The sequence below is a fragment of the Micropterus dolomieu genome, linkage group LG20 (assembly GCF_021292245.1).
Source record: "Micropterus dolomieu isolate WLL.071019.BEF.003 ecotype Adirondacks linkage group LG20, ASM2129224v1, whole genome shotgun sequence".
In the NCBI taxonomy this organism is placed as follows: Eukaryota; Metazoa; Chordata; class Actinopteri; order Centrarchiformes; family Centrarchidae; genus Micropterus; species Micropterus dolomieu.
In genome coordinates, this window is record NC_060169.1 from 28,046,866 (window position 1) to 28,062,524 (window position 15,659).

The window sequence follows — 15,659 nt, forward strand, 5'->3', positions numbered from 1 at the left end:
GTTGTCAAAGGACCTCTGTTTTTTTTATTAATAAATAATAATACAAAACATAAATATGGTAGCTCAGTGACTCGAATGTAATCATCAATGTCAATAGTCAACCTTAAAAAATCTGATTGCAGGGAAAACAAGTATGCAGGTAGTGATTATATTATGTGACCAGCAGATGTCATCATCAAATCCATAGGTCTCAACGGTGCTTTCAATGCTCCCCAAATTCCAACAACACCGAGTGAGTTAGACAAATAAAACTGCGCAGGTTAAGTAGGAAACCTAAAGGTTATTGTTTTCCCTAGTGTGATTGTATGACACACTTAATCCATTTATTTAACCGGCCTATAACCGGCGTTAGTTACCCTGCAACACTAAAACATTTCTCGGGCTGTGAAAGTGATGAAAGGACAGTAGAAATAGAGAAGCATGGCATAGAAGATTAAATAATCTAGAGCTATAACCTGCAAGATAATTGCCACGGCCGTTCTAAAGCAGCATTAAGTCATATTAAGAACACGGTGGGATTCTGAACCCATATATGTAGCTGTATTGTTAATGTTTCCGACAGGACTAGAATGCAGCACTCGGCACCGCATTTAGTTTTGCATATGTTTGTTCTACTTTTGTCGGGGCGGAAAGCTGGAAAGTTCGGACAGTTTGTATGCCGTCGTTCAACAAGGTAGGCAAGTTGCTTTTAACGGCCAGGCAGGTAAGTCTATTATTTAAACCAAATTGTTTTCCGTTATATATAGATAAAAACTGTTGCTGTCCAGTGAGCATTTTCATATTTTCATCCAATGAGTAAACACGTAACAGTTAGTTAAACATTATTTTTCTATGTGGGCTGTTTCTTTCCTAATAAATCGTGAGAATACGACACACACCAACCACACCTTTAGGGTATTTTAATCGCATCAGTAGTGTAATGCAGTTTAATCTAAATCGGACTTCTAATGTGCATAAGATATGGAGCTAGAGGCCTACGTTTTATTTAATGCTTTCATATTTTATTTCTAGCGGTCACTGTACTATTCTTAATTTATTTTTGGGGGGCGTTTAGCCTTTATTTGGATAGGACAGATGCAGGATAGGAGGGAGTGAGAGAGGGGATGACATATGATCCCAAAGGGAGCAAAAGGACTTATCTGTGCTGTGATATTTGTTTCCTTCAAGAATTAATTATAAATACAAAATGTTCAATTTTATCTATATGACTTATGGTATATGTGTGTGTGTGTGTGTGTGTGTGTATGGTTTGATAATGCAGCTGCGATTATTTTGTAATCAACTGTAGTAATGCAATGTTAATGTGACTGCTGATGTGTTTTCTCTCTTCAGAATATGCCTTCTGGGAAAACTGTAACATATGGTTCAGGCAGCTTCTGGATGCAGTTTCTTAGGCATCTGGTAGTACTTTTCTCTCTGTGTAGTTTAATATCTGGATACTCTACAAGAGACAGAGTACATGAATTGATGTCCAGATATCCTCTTATTGATGGGTAAATGATGTTTAATGTCTTGCCTACACATGAGCTACATTCATGGAAATGAATTAATGAAATCAAATTACCTCACACCCCCCTCTCCCCATCAGTCATAACGACCTAGCGCTCCAGCTGAGGATACTTCACAACAATCGGCTGAGCCAAATTGACCTTCACAATGTCAGCAAAGTGGCCACTGACATCACACGTCTCAAAGCAGGCTATGTTCAGGCACAGGTATTGTAATTTAGTCAATCTTTCACTCGTCTGTTCTGAAGTTAGGATTGTTCCAGAGAGTAGCCTAGTAAAATAACACATTGATTTTATTTTGACTTTTTAACACTGAATGTTTGAACCTGAAGGGCCTTTGGATGACAGCATCTACTATTTTTATGTTGTGGACAGATCAAACCTAGAATGACAGGTACTTCCTATTTTGCCCACTCCCCCACCCCCCTTCTCTTGTGTCATATTGACGTCTCTTTGTCAGATGTTTGCTGTCTATGTGATGTGTGGGGCCCAGGATAAGGATGCTGTGAGACTGACTCTGGAACAAATAGATGTGGTCAGACGCATGTGCACTGAGTACCAGGAATTTGAGCTAGTCACATCTGCCCAGGGTACAGTACAAATGCAGATGGGATTTACCTGGTTTACCGACAAAACCACTATGGAGATGAAAGAGGGATTGATTTTTTTTTAAGTTACTTGATTGTCTACAATTATGATTCAGTGCATTCATAATACTCTTAGGTATGTGTTATTTACAGTTTGGGAAAAGAGCCTTGACAATTATAATAATCTTTGCATCATAATGAGAAGCTAATTACTTCATATGAATTACTTCATTAACAAGTGATTATAAACAAACTGATTTGTTGTAGATTTGCAGGAGATTTGTTTGTGTCATACTGTATATGTGTGTCTGCCATTGCAGAATTGCAGAATTCAGAGATGAGGCATAAGATAGCCTGCCTAATAAGTATTGAGGGGGGTCACTCTATTGACAGCAGCCTGCCAGCATTGCGAATGTTTTACCAGCTTGGGGTCCGCTCCATGGCCCTAACACATACCTGCAATACACCCTGGTAATTAAGAGATTTATTCTGAGTGCATTATTTTACTAAGAATGGTACATATGGTTTAAATATTGCAAATATGTACTTTTAGATTTATCTGCACATACACACTCACAGATAGGTGTGCATCAACAATGGCAACAACATACTGTCATTGCAGCATTAAATCAGGACCCAAAGTTCAATACAAATATTTAGATTTGAAAATACTATTAAGCTAATTTATTCTTCAGACCTGTGTAAAGTTTAACCTAACCTAACCTGTGTCTAAATTTTTGTGTGTTTATTTACGGGATTGTCTGAATGGAAAGGTCAAAAGTATTTACATTTTCCCACTCTGTGCAAATTAACCTTACTTGCGCCCCAGCCGGATGAAAAGTACAGTGGTCCCATTCTGATGCTGTTAAGGAAGCAGTATTTGGATGTATTTTATATTTAATAAGACTTATAACACTTTTCATCATTTGTGGTTTTGACAAAGTTCTTTTTCAATGCAGGGCTGAATCATCATCAAAACTTTATAATGTCTATCAAAGACAGAACAACAGCCTAACACACTTTGGAAAGGTAAGCTTAATCTTCAGTAATATATACTACTGTACAGAATAGTTTCATTTTTCACATTCCACTAAGCAGTATGTCAGCATGTTTGCTGATTTTGGTTGGCTTTATTTTTCTGGAAAGGTACTAAAGCAGCACACTTGATGTATATTTAAGATGAAGATTTTAATTTGAAATGAGAAACCCACCATTTAACAAATATGACAGTTTCAAATTGAAGAGTTAATTATCTGTGTATTATATATTGGCTAACAAACATGATAAAACTATATTGTGTATTACTATTACTTTTATTATTTATAATAAGTTGGTGTGGTTACTGAAGTGGATATAGTAACAGTATTTTTAAAAGCAAGTCTAAATTCTGAGGATATGATAATAATTTTTAAGCCTGAGACACTCCAGTAATGGATCATGCTAAAGAAAGTTGGCTAATACTAGGCATACAAAATTTTCTCTTGACAAGAGCCTGTTGACATGGATAGTGTTGTAACCCAAATTAATCTTTCATGTCCTTTAACATGTACTTATTTATTACAGCAAAGCTGCTGTACAATGTAAACAACTCATTTTCAAATGACAAAATATTTTATAATGATTTTCTCAAGGCAGCAGCATGTAGGACTTCCTTGATTGCTATCTGCAGCCATGTGTTTATCTATGTCTAACCATTTCCTGTTCTCAGAATTGACTTCCTTCCTTCCAGTGATACTTTAAATGGCTGCTTAAATCGTTATTGAATATGTTTTCCAGGCTGTGGTGGAGGAGATGAACAGACTGGGAATGATAGTTGACCTCTCCCACACGTCTTGGGACACATCCCGGGCCGTGTTGAAACATTCCAAGGCTCCTGTTATTTTTAGCCATTCATCTTCCTACTCTATCTGTAACCACAGCCGCAATGTACCTGACTGGCTGCTGCAAGAGCTGGTGAGAAAACTAATTGATTGATTAATTGCTTGCTTATTTGCTTTATTCACTGCATATTATCAATCAAGTCACTGATTAATTTATTTTCATTAGAATTGTTATGTATACCTCTGACTTAGCAGGATATAGGGCTGGGCAATAAAACAATAATGATAATTATCGCAATATAATTTTCCTCTATAATAAATGTTCAATATATTGTCAATAAATATTTGGTTTAATTCATTTGAATCACGGACAAATTAGCCTTTAATTTTTCTATAAAAATATTTATTTTGTTGAGGAAAAGGGACTGAAAGATTTAATAATCATATTTGTTTCTTCAATTTTCACTCAAGAGCAAAAATCAGCCTTTAAAACTTAAGAAATAATGATTTGACATATATTGTGATAATTATCGATATCGAATTATATGAAATGTTTTTATAATGATAACATTTTTGGCCATATCGCCCAGCCCTAGTAGAATATGCAATATGTTTTCATTGTTAGCTTTGTTGTGTATCAGCAGGAACAAAAATCTATGAACCAAGTTCCACTATTAAACAGTTATTAGATTTCATCCACTAACAGTCACTATAATTGATTCTAAACCGTAAGGGTATATTTGCATCTCCTTGCTGATTTTATTGTTGCTCCATATCCTCCATAATTTCCATGACCATGTTTGCTTCCCACCAATTTCCTCTTTTGTATCACCATACACATACATGCGCATGCACAAACATGAAGCTGATTATGTGGTTTTCAACATAAAGTAATGATTCTGTCTGAAACTAAACATACTAACTAGTATAAACCAAAAAGTGGTTTCCTCCAGCATAATGTAAGCTTTTAGAATCCGACACTAGAGGAATTAAAGGAATTTAAGTGTCAGCTCCAAAGTGGTCACCCCACTATTCTATAGTCCTTCATACTACACTTTTATCTTGATGTTGTGGTTCAGGCTTTGTTGTTGTAAGGTTGATGATCAAAGAATCTGCTGTTTCACTTGTTTGAATCTAAGTGTCAGCTAACTACCAACATTAGCTGCAGAATTGCTGTACTCTGTACTTGTGTCACTTCCTTCTAACCCCCAACCTTTCTCTGAATATCTTTTTAACATAGGTACTTTATTCAGCTAGTGCTAACTTCATTGTTTCCCACTTAAGTCTAGAACTTTTGTTTATATAAACTATACTTTGCTTAATTAATAGAAGATCACTCTCTTTCACTCTTCCACTAGCTCCTTTTATCATTTGTCCAACAATATGAGAAATTTAGTCCCATCCCAGTAATTCAAGCCATCTCTGTTTCTGCTGAACATAGCTACCAGTAATGTATGTTGAAATATATAATTACACATTGTCTTACATTGTGAATAATATCATATGTGGTTAGGAGTAGTATTTTTCTGTGGAATGGAAACAGCCAAGCTCAGCTTGCAGCTGCACTGCAAATCATTCTTAATGTTTATTTCAGTATAAAATTAGAAACTCCGTTGGGTGAGTTAATGCTCAATCTTTTTTAAATCCTCCTTGCAAAATTCTTTCTCTAGTTGGCATCAGAACAGCAAAAAACAAACAACATTTGTATTATATTGTGAAATGGACATAAATTATAGCAGTAGATGAAGATCGAATATCCCTCACAGATCCCTCATGAGGGTGTGTGTGTGTGTGTGTTGTGTTTCAGAAACAGAACCGAGGATTAATCATGGTGAATCTCCACAGCAAATTCATTTCCTGCAGGGATGAAGCCAATGTCTCTCGTGTGGCCGGTGAGGCATCCATGTCGAGTCTTTTTCTAAAATCATGAAGTAAATCTGTAGTTTGTATTTCTTATATCTCGGTTGATTCATTATTCCACCTGGGTTTTACAGACCATTTTGATCACATTAAGAAGGTGATTGGAGCTGAGTCTATTGGAATTGGAGGGGACTTTGAAGGTGCTGTGAGGTAAGAAATAATCATATGCACAAACAACACAACAACAGATAACGAGAAGGCAAAGACAAATGGATGTACTGTTTGCAACACTAAATCTACAGTACTATGGTTGCTTTAGTGCTTCTAGGTATACCATGATTTCTCTCTCCAGAAAACAAGTTCTACAAGTTTTTGTTGAACCAGATCAAGTTTGTTCTATTGTTAACTGATGGCCATTGACTTAGTTTCTTCCCTGCATACAGGTACAGTCTAATCCAAACAGAAATGTTACAAAAAAATAATATTCAAGGACTATATTTACAAGTGTTTATTATCATTATGTATTCATAAGTAATGTATTAGGTAACACCAAAACTGTCACAATGAGTCATTTCTTTTGCAAAATAAATATTTGTGAATTTAAATGTGTTTTTTATTAACAGGTTTCCCAAAGGGTTAGAGGATGTGTCCAAGTATCCCACCCTAATCCAGGAACTCCTACAGAGAAACTGGACTGAGATTGAGTTGGCTGGTGTCCTACGAGGGAACTTCCTGCAAGTGCTCAAGGAAGTGGAGAGGGTGAGCTTTTTCCTAAAACAAAAGCCATTATCTGTCCTGACACAAATGGACACTAACCACCTTATTTCATTCAAGAATGTGTGGCCATTTATGAAACTCTTTGTCCAAAATGGCATTTTCAAATTCAGAAATGGATGGATGAAGTTGAAGATTGAATGACAATTAACATATATTACATATACAATGCTTTCTTTGCGCTGCAAGTTTGAAAATGTTCTCAACTAAAACCACAGCACAGATGCGGAACATATACAGCATGGCCTTCCTCTCTTATCTCACTGTATTTCGCCCAGGTCCGTGAACAGTTGAGTTTGGACCAGCCCAGTGAGGTCCATATCCCCCTAGAGGAGGTGCAGAACCCCTGCAGGCTGGTCCTTAGGCCTCCTGATCCAAGATTGCTGTCCTCGACGCAGAGTCCCTCCTCCGTAGCCCAACATGGACCAGAAGGTCTGCTAATTCTGGCCATAGTTCTGATGCTTTCCAGTCTACTTTATGGCTGAATTAATATTAGCTACCTTTTTTAAAGTGCATTATTTTTAACATAAATAAGGAGACCTTAGTGAGATTGCAGTAGCCATTTGTGGGTCACCCTAGCACTCCATAGGTCAGTAAAGATTAGAGGAGAATAATCACTTTCTCTCCACCAATGCAAAAAACATTCAATGTGTAGCTCCATTTGGGGGATTATTTAATGTATAGACAGTTCTGCTATACATATAAATTAAAATATATAGGACATCGGTCAGAAGCTAAGCTAGACAGTTCAGTTATGGTGCAATTGTGCAAAATTGCTGTAACAATACTTCTACCACAGGGAGTGCAGTTTATAAGGAGATATTTTTATTTTATCTTACAGCATAATAAGATATTATGGATGTTTACAAAAATAGTATGTTTTTTACTGTGAGCTAAACTGCCCTTCTGCCAAACAGTGAGCTACCTTTGTTTTTCTTTAATATTTACCTGTAGAAATAACTGAAATTAAAACTTAGAACAGCAGTTACTCAAAACAACAGTGTGAAAATCTGCATTGTTAAAACTCATATTCAATACACTATTGCCAACAAGGTTGACAGGAATTTACTTTGAGCTCATTTTGATGTTTTATCAACTTCTGCGCCATGTACATTAGTGTTACTTTCGTCAGACGAAACTAAACAAAATATATTCGTCATCAACCTTGTTTTTCCCCTGACAAAAACGAGACGACGACAATGTCCTTAAACGCTGACTGTGACTATATTGACAAAAAATGACGACAATAAAATGTAATTCATTAAATAAAAATAAAATCTCTCTTTCTTTTTGTCAGTATAATGAGATGACAAAATATTACAGGCCATATTTTCTTCCTCTAAATTTTCACTTGAACAGTGTTCATTCAGTAGTATTTTTTTTTTTGCCAGTGCTATGCTGGCCGACCGGGGCGACGCTGGTGCGTGAGGAAAACCAAACTGTGGAGGATGCGAACTCCGGTAATGAACACAACATGCTAGGGAGAAAGATGTGCTTGGATATCAGCTCCCCTAAAAGCATGATTTGTGATATTTTGGGGGGGGTCTCTAAACTATCGACAGCTTGCTTTATTGCCATTAATCTCTAAATTTCTCTATCATCATTTCTCTATCATCATGCAGAGCATCAGACTTCATCCAGCCAGAGGAAACTATCACCTGACCGCACACAGCGGGCCAGTTGCTCCGCAATCTCCTGTCCCTGGTCCGCCCCACTCCCTCTCTAGTACGGGTAGTGTTGCTAGTACGACCGACGTGCTGTGAATGTTTCTTGATAGTTGGATGAATATTACGCATGATCCATGCACTACTGCAGCTGGGGGCTTTCTGCAGTGCCATGTAACTTTCTAAATTCTTCCCTCTCACGGAGAAAAGAATGGTCAGGTCGCAAACACAGCTGCAGCTGTTGTGTGAAGCGTAATTGTAGCAAAATGGCTACATATGATAATAAAAATTATTATAATTATTATTATTATAAGACAAACATGCCTGATACCTTCACAGTCAGGCCAAGGCCTAAATGCTTGCAGCTATTAATGATTCAGCAGTAAGAATTGTCCCTTCACTGGAAAAAAAAAAAACAGAGCTCCCCGAAAGCTATGTATGCACACGGAGGTGGTTATAAGGCCTTGAAGCGCATATCAAGGCTAACCACCTGGGAAGTGAGTATGTTGAGTACTTTTGCAGTAAAAATGAGAACAAAGCTAACATTCAAATCATTTCTTTTATTTTGGTTAGAGCAGATTGACCAAAATGCTAATCGAAATTATAATAATGATTAGAAAAGACTAAAATGATGGTTAATGACTAAAACTAGACTAAAATACTTTTGATTTTTTTTGACTAAAATCAGACTAAAATACCCAGACTTTTAGTCAACTAAAACTTGACAAAAAAAAAGTATACAGTGGACTAAATATGACAAAAACTAACAAGGACATTTGACATAGGACTAAGACTAAATTTTAAAATGGCTGACAAACTTAACACTAATGTGCATGATTTTCAAATAACCACAGTTTTCACATAATAACCTCATTGCTCTTAAAATATATATATATATATACGAATCGCTTCACTAAAATACTACACTAAACTACATAAAGTTTCCATTTAAAGAGTGTATTGTTATTGTTTTTTATTATAATAAAAAGTTCGGATTTGGATCTAAGTTGGAATGGTTTAAGTGGGATAATCCTCTCCAACCTATGTTGTTTTAAGAAAAAAGAAAACAAAATGTCCTTATTAAAATAAAAATTGAAAGAAAGACCAGGAGCAATCTTAGTATTCTGTGAGCTTTTAATAACTGCACACATTGCCATTGGTTTATCCCTTATTTATAAAACATGCTTGGCTTGTACAGATCATTTAGTCTAAATAAAAATAAACAGTTATTCTCTACACTGTATGCTGGCCTGAAATACTGATCATATACAGCTTATTAGGAAAAAGAAAGTTGATTTTGGATACCTGTGGTTACCGTGGTAACAGCAACTGTGATTTAAAACTACAGTAAACACTACTTTGTCAGAAACACAATAACAACAGGTGTATATGTTTACTTTCAACCATACAAACTTGCGCAGTTAGGCAGTTTGAATCCAGGATGGGAATGGACCATAAACAGTATTTTTTTTAAATGGGGTTTGATTTCATGATAGTAACCTTAAAGACATCTTTTTTGTGTGCATATAAAAAAGATACACTTTTCAGGTCTGTAGAAAAAGTACAAATGTAACAGTTGTTCATATAAACTTGTTTCTCTTATCAACAATACAAATATCTGTCTAAAAAATCATAAAGCATAACTCTTCTTTAAAACACTTTCTTTGTGATCTCTGGCAGTCGACTTATTCTTTCCTCAGTGGGGGCATGTTGAAAAAATAAATAAATAAATAGAAATGCGCTTACAAAATAATCAAAGAGCTCTTAGAATAAAAATTAGCCATACTATTTAAACTGCTCTAACAACGTGTACAACTTTGGATAGTTCTGTCTCCAAAATTGTCAAATATACATAGTTTTTTTTTATCACATATGAAGATGGATTTGTCAATGCTTATCTAAAGTTTGACACACAAGCACAAAAAATATCGGCTTTCATTTGTGAAGAGTGGCAGAGCCGTGAACATATAGGTTTTATTCTACAAGAATAAAATAAACCTTTTGTACTCAAAGGTCCATGCTTCACAATGAAAGTGTCAAATTAATGCATCTACCCAGAAGTGGCTAGCACCAGAGCAGGTGTGGCCTTGTGTCCAGAGGTTGAATGTATTCTGATGAGGCAGATGCTCTTGTGTAGCAGCTAATAATTGTTCATGAGTAGATAGTGATAACCTCCCGACCACCGCCTCGGACCAGCAGCACTCTCTCCAGGCCTTCAGTCAACACCTCCAGAAACTCCATATCTGATGTACAGGATAAAGAAGTAAAAACAACCAAACAATAGCCTACACACTTTGTCTGTTTACTGCAGCCCAAAAATGATCAAGATCCCTTTTCTTTGATCTTATTGGACTCTTATTTAAAGGATACAGTTCTCATCTCCATCTGTGTTTCGAGGTGGCCCTGGCATGTTCAGCAGCACTAATCGAGCATCATGCGACCTGTTGACTATTACCTCATTCAGCTTCACAGCTGTATGCATTCGCCGCACATTGGACTGATCCCTGTAGTGCAGCAAAGGGAGAGAGGCGCAAAGTAAAATGTATTTGTGCTAATAAGAAACTTTTTGGGACTATTACAAAGTAAGCTCTCACTCTGTCAAACAGAAACATACAAGAAGGGAAGGGAAAAATAAGGTTCAGCATTAAAAGCAACAGGTTTTACTGGTTAAATGAGAGGCGATAAAGAAGATGCTGACGATAAGTGAGTGGGACTCACGGTTTGAGGCTCATCAGTTCTCTGAAGTTCTCGGGCGCATTTTTCCTGTTCCTCCTCTCAGCCTCACATTTCTCTCTTGTCCATGTCATCTGAACCTTCTCTGGAGGAGCCTCTACCACCTCCTCCTCCTCATCTGAGTATAGACTTCCCATACGTACCAAAGAGTGTCTGTCCTTAACCAGCTGGGCCTGCAAGGGCCAGTATTTCAGTGATTTATCACACACAGTATTTTTATCAGTAAAACAATCCTAGGACAAACCAAAAACATACCTCTCTTTGTCTTTCTGCACTGGACAACCTCATTTGCCTCAGCATCTGGGACCTCTGCTCCATCATTAATGTTCGCTCATAGGTGTATGCTGAGATGTCACTGTCATGCTAGTACGGTACAAAATTTTAGTGGTTAATCCAACTGAAACATATGTGTCTGTTGAACATGGACAGAGTGACCATAAAATGAATTAATTTATGTTCAAGGTATGCAGTGTTTCTTTTACACTATAATTATCTTTGAAACAAACATGTTTCTTGCATCTTGTAGTAAACGTGTTTTGTTTCAGTATATCATAATGGACATCTGGTTTCCATTGCAATTTTTACTACTGAGCTGGTACTAGCCATAAAAAACCCTTTGGAAGTCTTAAATAAGAGGGATTCTCACCATTTCCACTACCTCCACCTCAGCCTCTATTCTCAGCTGGTAAAGGAATGTGGCCAGATCTTTCTTCATCTGGATGCTGTTGTCATCCATCTGGGCTACAGTGAAAATGCGCATTTTGCATTTCCTCCAAACCTAAAATAAAAATATAGCCATGTGGTATTGCCTCAAGTTTATACATACTATGTACAATATATGAATATAATTACTTACAGAAAACATCTGTCAAAACAAAGTTTGTTTAAAAAAAACATTAAACTAAAAAACTATTCAAGGAAAGCATGTGAGTTTGGAATGATTTCATTTCAAAATTTGTTTTTATTTTACAATTTTCATTGTAATTAAAATGAAGTTACCCATACATTTGTAATTTTTGAAACACCTTTATATTTGTGTCTTTTGGTGTTTGTAAATTAAAAATGCTTTTTTAAACAGCATTCAAAGATTCTCAACACTCAACAACTCAAAGGTAGCTTTCATCTCACCTTATGCTGTTTGAGCAGGAAAGGCAGCAGCATTAGCATCCCCCCATCATGGACGATCCACCACACGTCAATGTTGCCATCTGTGAAGCGTTCATGGTTGCTCGGGTAGAAGGACACATTTTTGGGCACCATTAGGGCCAGGTGGGCAGCTGTTGTGCAGCGGACTGTGTCTGAGTAGAGATGAAAACATGGAGGCATGGATATTAACTGTACCGCAAGAATTAATACTGTATAAATGAATTTAGCTACACCCTACATTCTGTACAAGCCAGATGAATGCAATGTATTTGAACATCCAAATAGTATATTGACATGAGATTCTTCAGGCTCATGGTTGCTGGAACTGCAATTTCATAATAGTGAGTGTGCCTTTAAGTGTGAAAACGACATACTTACGCCTTTAAACAGAAAGACATTTAAAAGGGGTGCTCTGTGCTGATTGGGCCTGTCAAGTTGTATGAACAGTATTTCAGTGAGACTCTTACTGATAAAAGTCTTCCAGGCACGAGGATCCTCACTCTGTCTCCAACCATATGGCCAGCCCATCACCACTGTGTTGTGCTTCATGCCTCCCAGACCACATGACTGGATCAGATGGACAACACCCTCCCGCACCTTAGAGGCCACCACGATTTGGCAGAAACCCTTAACTCGCTCAATCTCCATCATATTCTTAATGGCCTGGCAAAAAAAATGTGGGCATACAGAACTTTAATCCATAATCACAATAAGCAGTAAGCAAAAAAACTGTAGTTTAACTAAAATATATCTGCATATATCTGAACTGATTATAGTGCATGCCTTAGATGTACATAGCAAAAAAAAAAAGGTTGTTCAACAGTTGAAATTAAATTAATACAGGTTTTCCCTCCCTTTCTCTTTAGTTATTGTCACATTAACAAGTCAAACACATCACATTATAAAAAAGGTTCTGTCCCCAGTCCCTTATTAGGACCCGAGCACAAACCGTGCGAGGTCCCTATTGAAACTGAAGGGATCATTTTTTAGGGCCCAAGCACGAACCGTGCGAGGTCCCTATTGAAACTGAAGGGATTTTTTCTTTTCTCTTTCTTTCTTTCTTTTTTCTGCAAAGTAACCTCAATTTTGGGGGCCTATACATGCTGGAAAACTGACCAAACTTTGCACAAAATTCAGGAGTGGCCAAAAATTTCATATTTTATGGGTTTCGCGCATGGGCGTGGCAAAATGGCTCGCTAACGCCCCTTACAGAGAAGCCCTAAGTTTCACCTACGTGTACGAAATTTCTGGGGTACGTGTATCATATCCAAACGCACAAAAAAGCCTCTTGGAGCCATTGCCTAAACCAAACGGGAAGTCGGCCATCTTGGATTTAATGGTCATTTTTGGCGATTTACACACTTTGTACTTCAACGAACTCCTCCTAGGGAATTAGTCCGACTGACTTCAGATTTATGCTGTACAGTCTAAACCCAATGACGATTAAAAGTTGTGCAAATGGTGAATTCTCGTGGAACGGCGTGCCCATGGCGTGGCGTCCAAAATCAATGATTCGCCATAAAACAGGAAGTTATTGTAACGTCAGTCTACATGCTCACATCTACACCAAATTTGAAGTACATTATAAGAGTAGCGCCCTGAGCACATCCATATGCCAATATTCACTCTAAGTCATAATGCCACCTGCTGGCAACAGGAAATTACACGTTTTACGCTGTAATGTACTACTCCGAGCAGGTTGGACATATGAACTTCAAAAATGTCCCAGGAAACCCTTAACACATTGATGAAGCCATGTTGTAAAACTTGTAAATTTTCGGATAACAGCTTGGCAGTGGCGTGGCGGTGAAGTGCCATGCTTCGCCATGACACAGGAAGTTGTTGTAACTTCGCTATACATTCTCATATCTCTACCAAATTTCATACATTTGATAAAGGTCATGCTCTCAACACATCTACAGGTCAAAATTCACTCATCCTCATAGCGCCTCCTGCTGGAATCAAGAAGTGTCCCTTCAAAGATGCAGCCCCTGCGCACTGAACACATCTATATGCCAATATTCATTTCTAGTCATTGCGCAAGTGCTGTGTAGCGCCACAAAGGGGACACAGGAAGTGACGTATAACATCCTTCATGCAGCGTCCGAAGCGCGTAGCAAATTCACAGCCGCAACGGCAGAGAATATGCAACATTGCCGCCTCACACTTTGACGTGCTACACTTGCAAGGGCCCAACGCTGCTTGCAGCTTTAATTAGAGCCCGAGCACGACCGTGTGAGGTCCCTATTGAATTTGCAAAGATTATATTTAGGGCCCGAGCACGACCGTGTGAGGTCCCTATTGAATTTGCTAAGATTATATATATATTTTTAGGGCCGAAAACTCACTTTGCAAACATGTCAGAACTGGTGAAAAATTTCGTATTTTATGGGTTTCGCGCATGGGTGTGGCAAAATGACTCGCTAGCGCCACCTAGAAAATTGGAAAAGATTATCCCCTCGTTCACGTTCAACCTACATGTACGAAATTTTCTGGGGACATGTATCATATCAAGACGCACAAAAAAGCCTCAAGAACCCATACCCTAAAGTCAACAGGAAGTCGACGTCAAATTTCTGCTGTGCCTTCTAAAGGCATTGACGATGAAAAGTTGTGCTATTTGCGAGTTTTCGTCAATGGGCGTGTCCGTGGCGTGGCGTCAAAGATCAACTCTTCGCCATGACACAGGAAGTTGTTGTAACTTCAGTGTACATGCTCACATCTGAACCAAACTTTACGTGCTTGATAACTGTCCCACCCCGCAGACATCTACACGCCAATACCAATTTATATTCATAGCGGCAAGTGCTATGTAGCTCCACATAGGGAACACAGGAAGTGACATATAGCACCTTCATGCGGCGTCGGAACCGCGTAGCAAATTCACAGCCGCACCGGCAGAGCTCCAGAATGTGCAACTCGGCCGGCTCACACCCGGACGCGCTACAAGTGCGAGGGCCCGCCCAACGCTGCTTGCAGCTTTAATTTTTTTTTTTGCAAAGTAAGCTCCATTTTGGGGACCTGAGCATACTCGAAAACTCACCAAACTTTGCACACATGTCAGGACTGGTGAAAAATTTCGTATTTTATGGGTTTCGCGTATGGGCGTGGCAAAATAACTCACTAGCGCCACCTAGAAAATAGGAAAGAATTAGCCCCTCGTTCACGTTCAACCTACATGCACGAAATTTTCTGGGGACATGTATCATATCAAGACGCACAAAAAAGCCTCAAGAACCCATACCCTAAACTCAACAGGAAGTCGGCCATTTTTGGATGATTTACACACTTCGTACTTTAACGAACTCCTCCTAGGGATTTAGTCGGATCGATGTCAAATTTCTGCTGTGCCTTCTAAAGGCATTGACGATGAAAAGTTGTGCTATTTGCGAGTTTTCGTCAATGGGCGTGTCTGTGGCGTCGATGATTCGCCATGAAACAGGAAGTTGTTGTAACTTCAGTGTACATGCTCACATCTGGACCAAAGTGTACATGTAGGATGAGAGTCCCGCCCTGAACACATGTACATGCCGACATTCACCCACAGTCATAGCGCCACCTGCTGGC

The 15,659-nt window shown here is 38.2% G+C and overlaps 2 protein-coding genes across 6 annotated transcripts in view; one reads left to right on the top strand and one right to left on the bottom strand.

The window, feature by feature from the left end:
• The first annotated feature begins 535 nt into the window (after positions 1-535).
• dpep2 (dipeptidase 2) overlaps positions 536-15,659 on the top strand; it is a 22,634-nt gene continuing 7,510 nt past the window's right edge. Inside the window, exons 1-13 of one of the 5 annotated variants that reach the window (XM_046031844.1) lie at positions 591-703; positions 1,333-1,493; positions 1,589-1,715; positions 1,969-2,098; positions 2,416-2,566; positions 3,055-3,124; positions 3,872-4,048; positions 5,723-5,807; positions 5,910-5,985; positions 6,399-6,534; positions 6,828-6,981; positions 7,941-8,009; positions 8,172-8,451. In XM_046031844.1, the coding sequence (XP_045887800.1) occupies positions 656-703; positions 1,333-1,493; positions 1,589-1,715; positions 1,969-2,098; positions 2,416-2,566; positions 3,055-3,124; positions 3,872-4,048; positions 5,723-5,807; positions 5,910-5,985; positions 6,399-6,534; positions 6,828-6,981; positions 7,941-8,009; positions 8,172-8,275 (1,488 nt within the window). In that variant the 5' untranslated portion in view covers positions 591-655 and the 3' untranslated portion in view covers positions 8,276-8,451. Of the gene's footprint in view, positions 704-1,332; positions 1,494-1,588; positions 1,716-1,968; positions 2,099-2,415; positions 2,567-3,054; positions 3,125-3,871; positions 4,049-5,722; positions 5,808-5,909; positions 5,986-6,398; positions 6,535-6,827; positions 6,982-7,940; positions 8,452-15,659 lie in introns of those variants that run through there. The other 4 variants (XM_046031845.1, XM_046031846.1, XM_046031843.1 and 1 more) reach the window with 4 other exon arrangements.
• The window catches only part of slc12a4 (solute carrier family 12 member 4), a 23,606-nt gene continuing 17,276 nt past the window's right edge, over positions 9,330-15,659 (bottom strand). The window contains exons 18-24 of the mRNA XM_046031842.1: positions 12,560-12,755; positions 12,075-12,244; positions 11,593-11,724; positions 11,202-11,309; positions 10,932-11,119; positions 10,584-10,717; positions 9,330-10,456 (exon numbers count right to left, since the gene is read on the bottom strand). Of these exons, the coding sequence (XP_045887798.1) occupies positions 10,365-10,456; positions 10,584-10,717; positions 10,932-11,119; positions 11,202-11,309; positions 11,593-11,724; positions 12,075-12,244; positions 12,560-12,755 (1,020 nt within the window). The 3' untranslated portion in view covers positions 9,330-10,364. The remainder of the gene's footprint in view (positions 10,457-10,583; positions 10,718-10,931; positions 11,120-11,201; positions 11,310-11,592; positions 11,725-12,074; positions 12,245-12,559; positions 12,756-15,659) is intronic.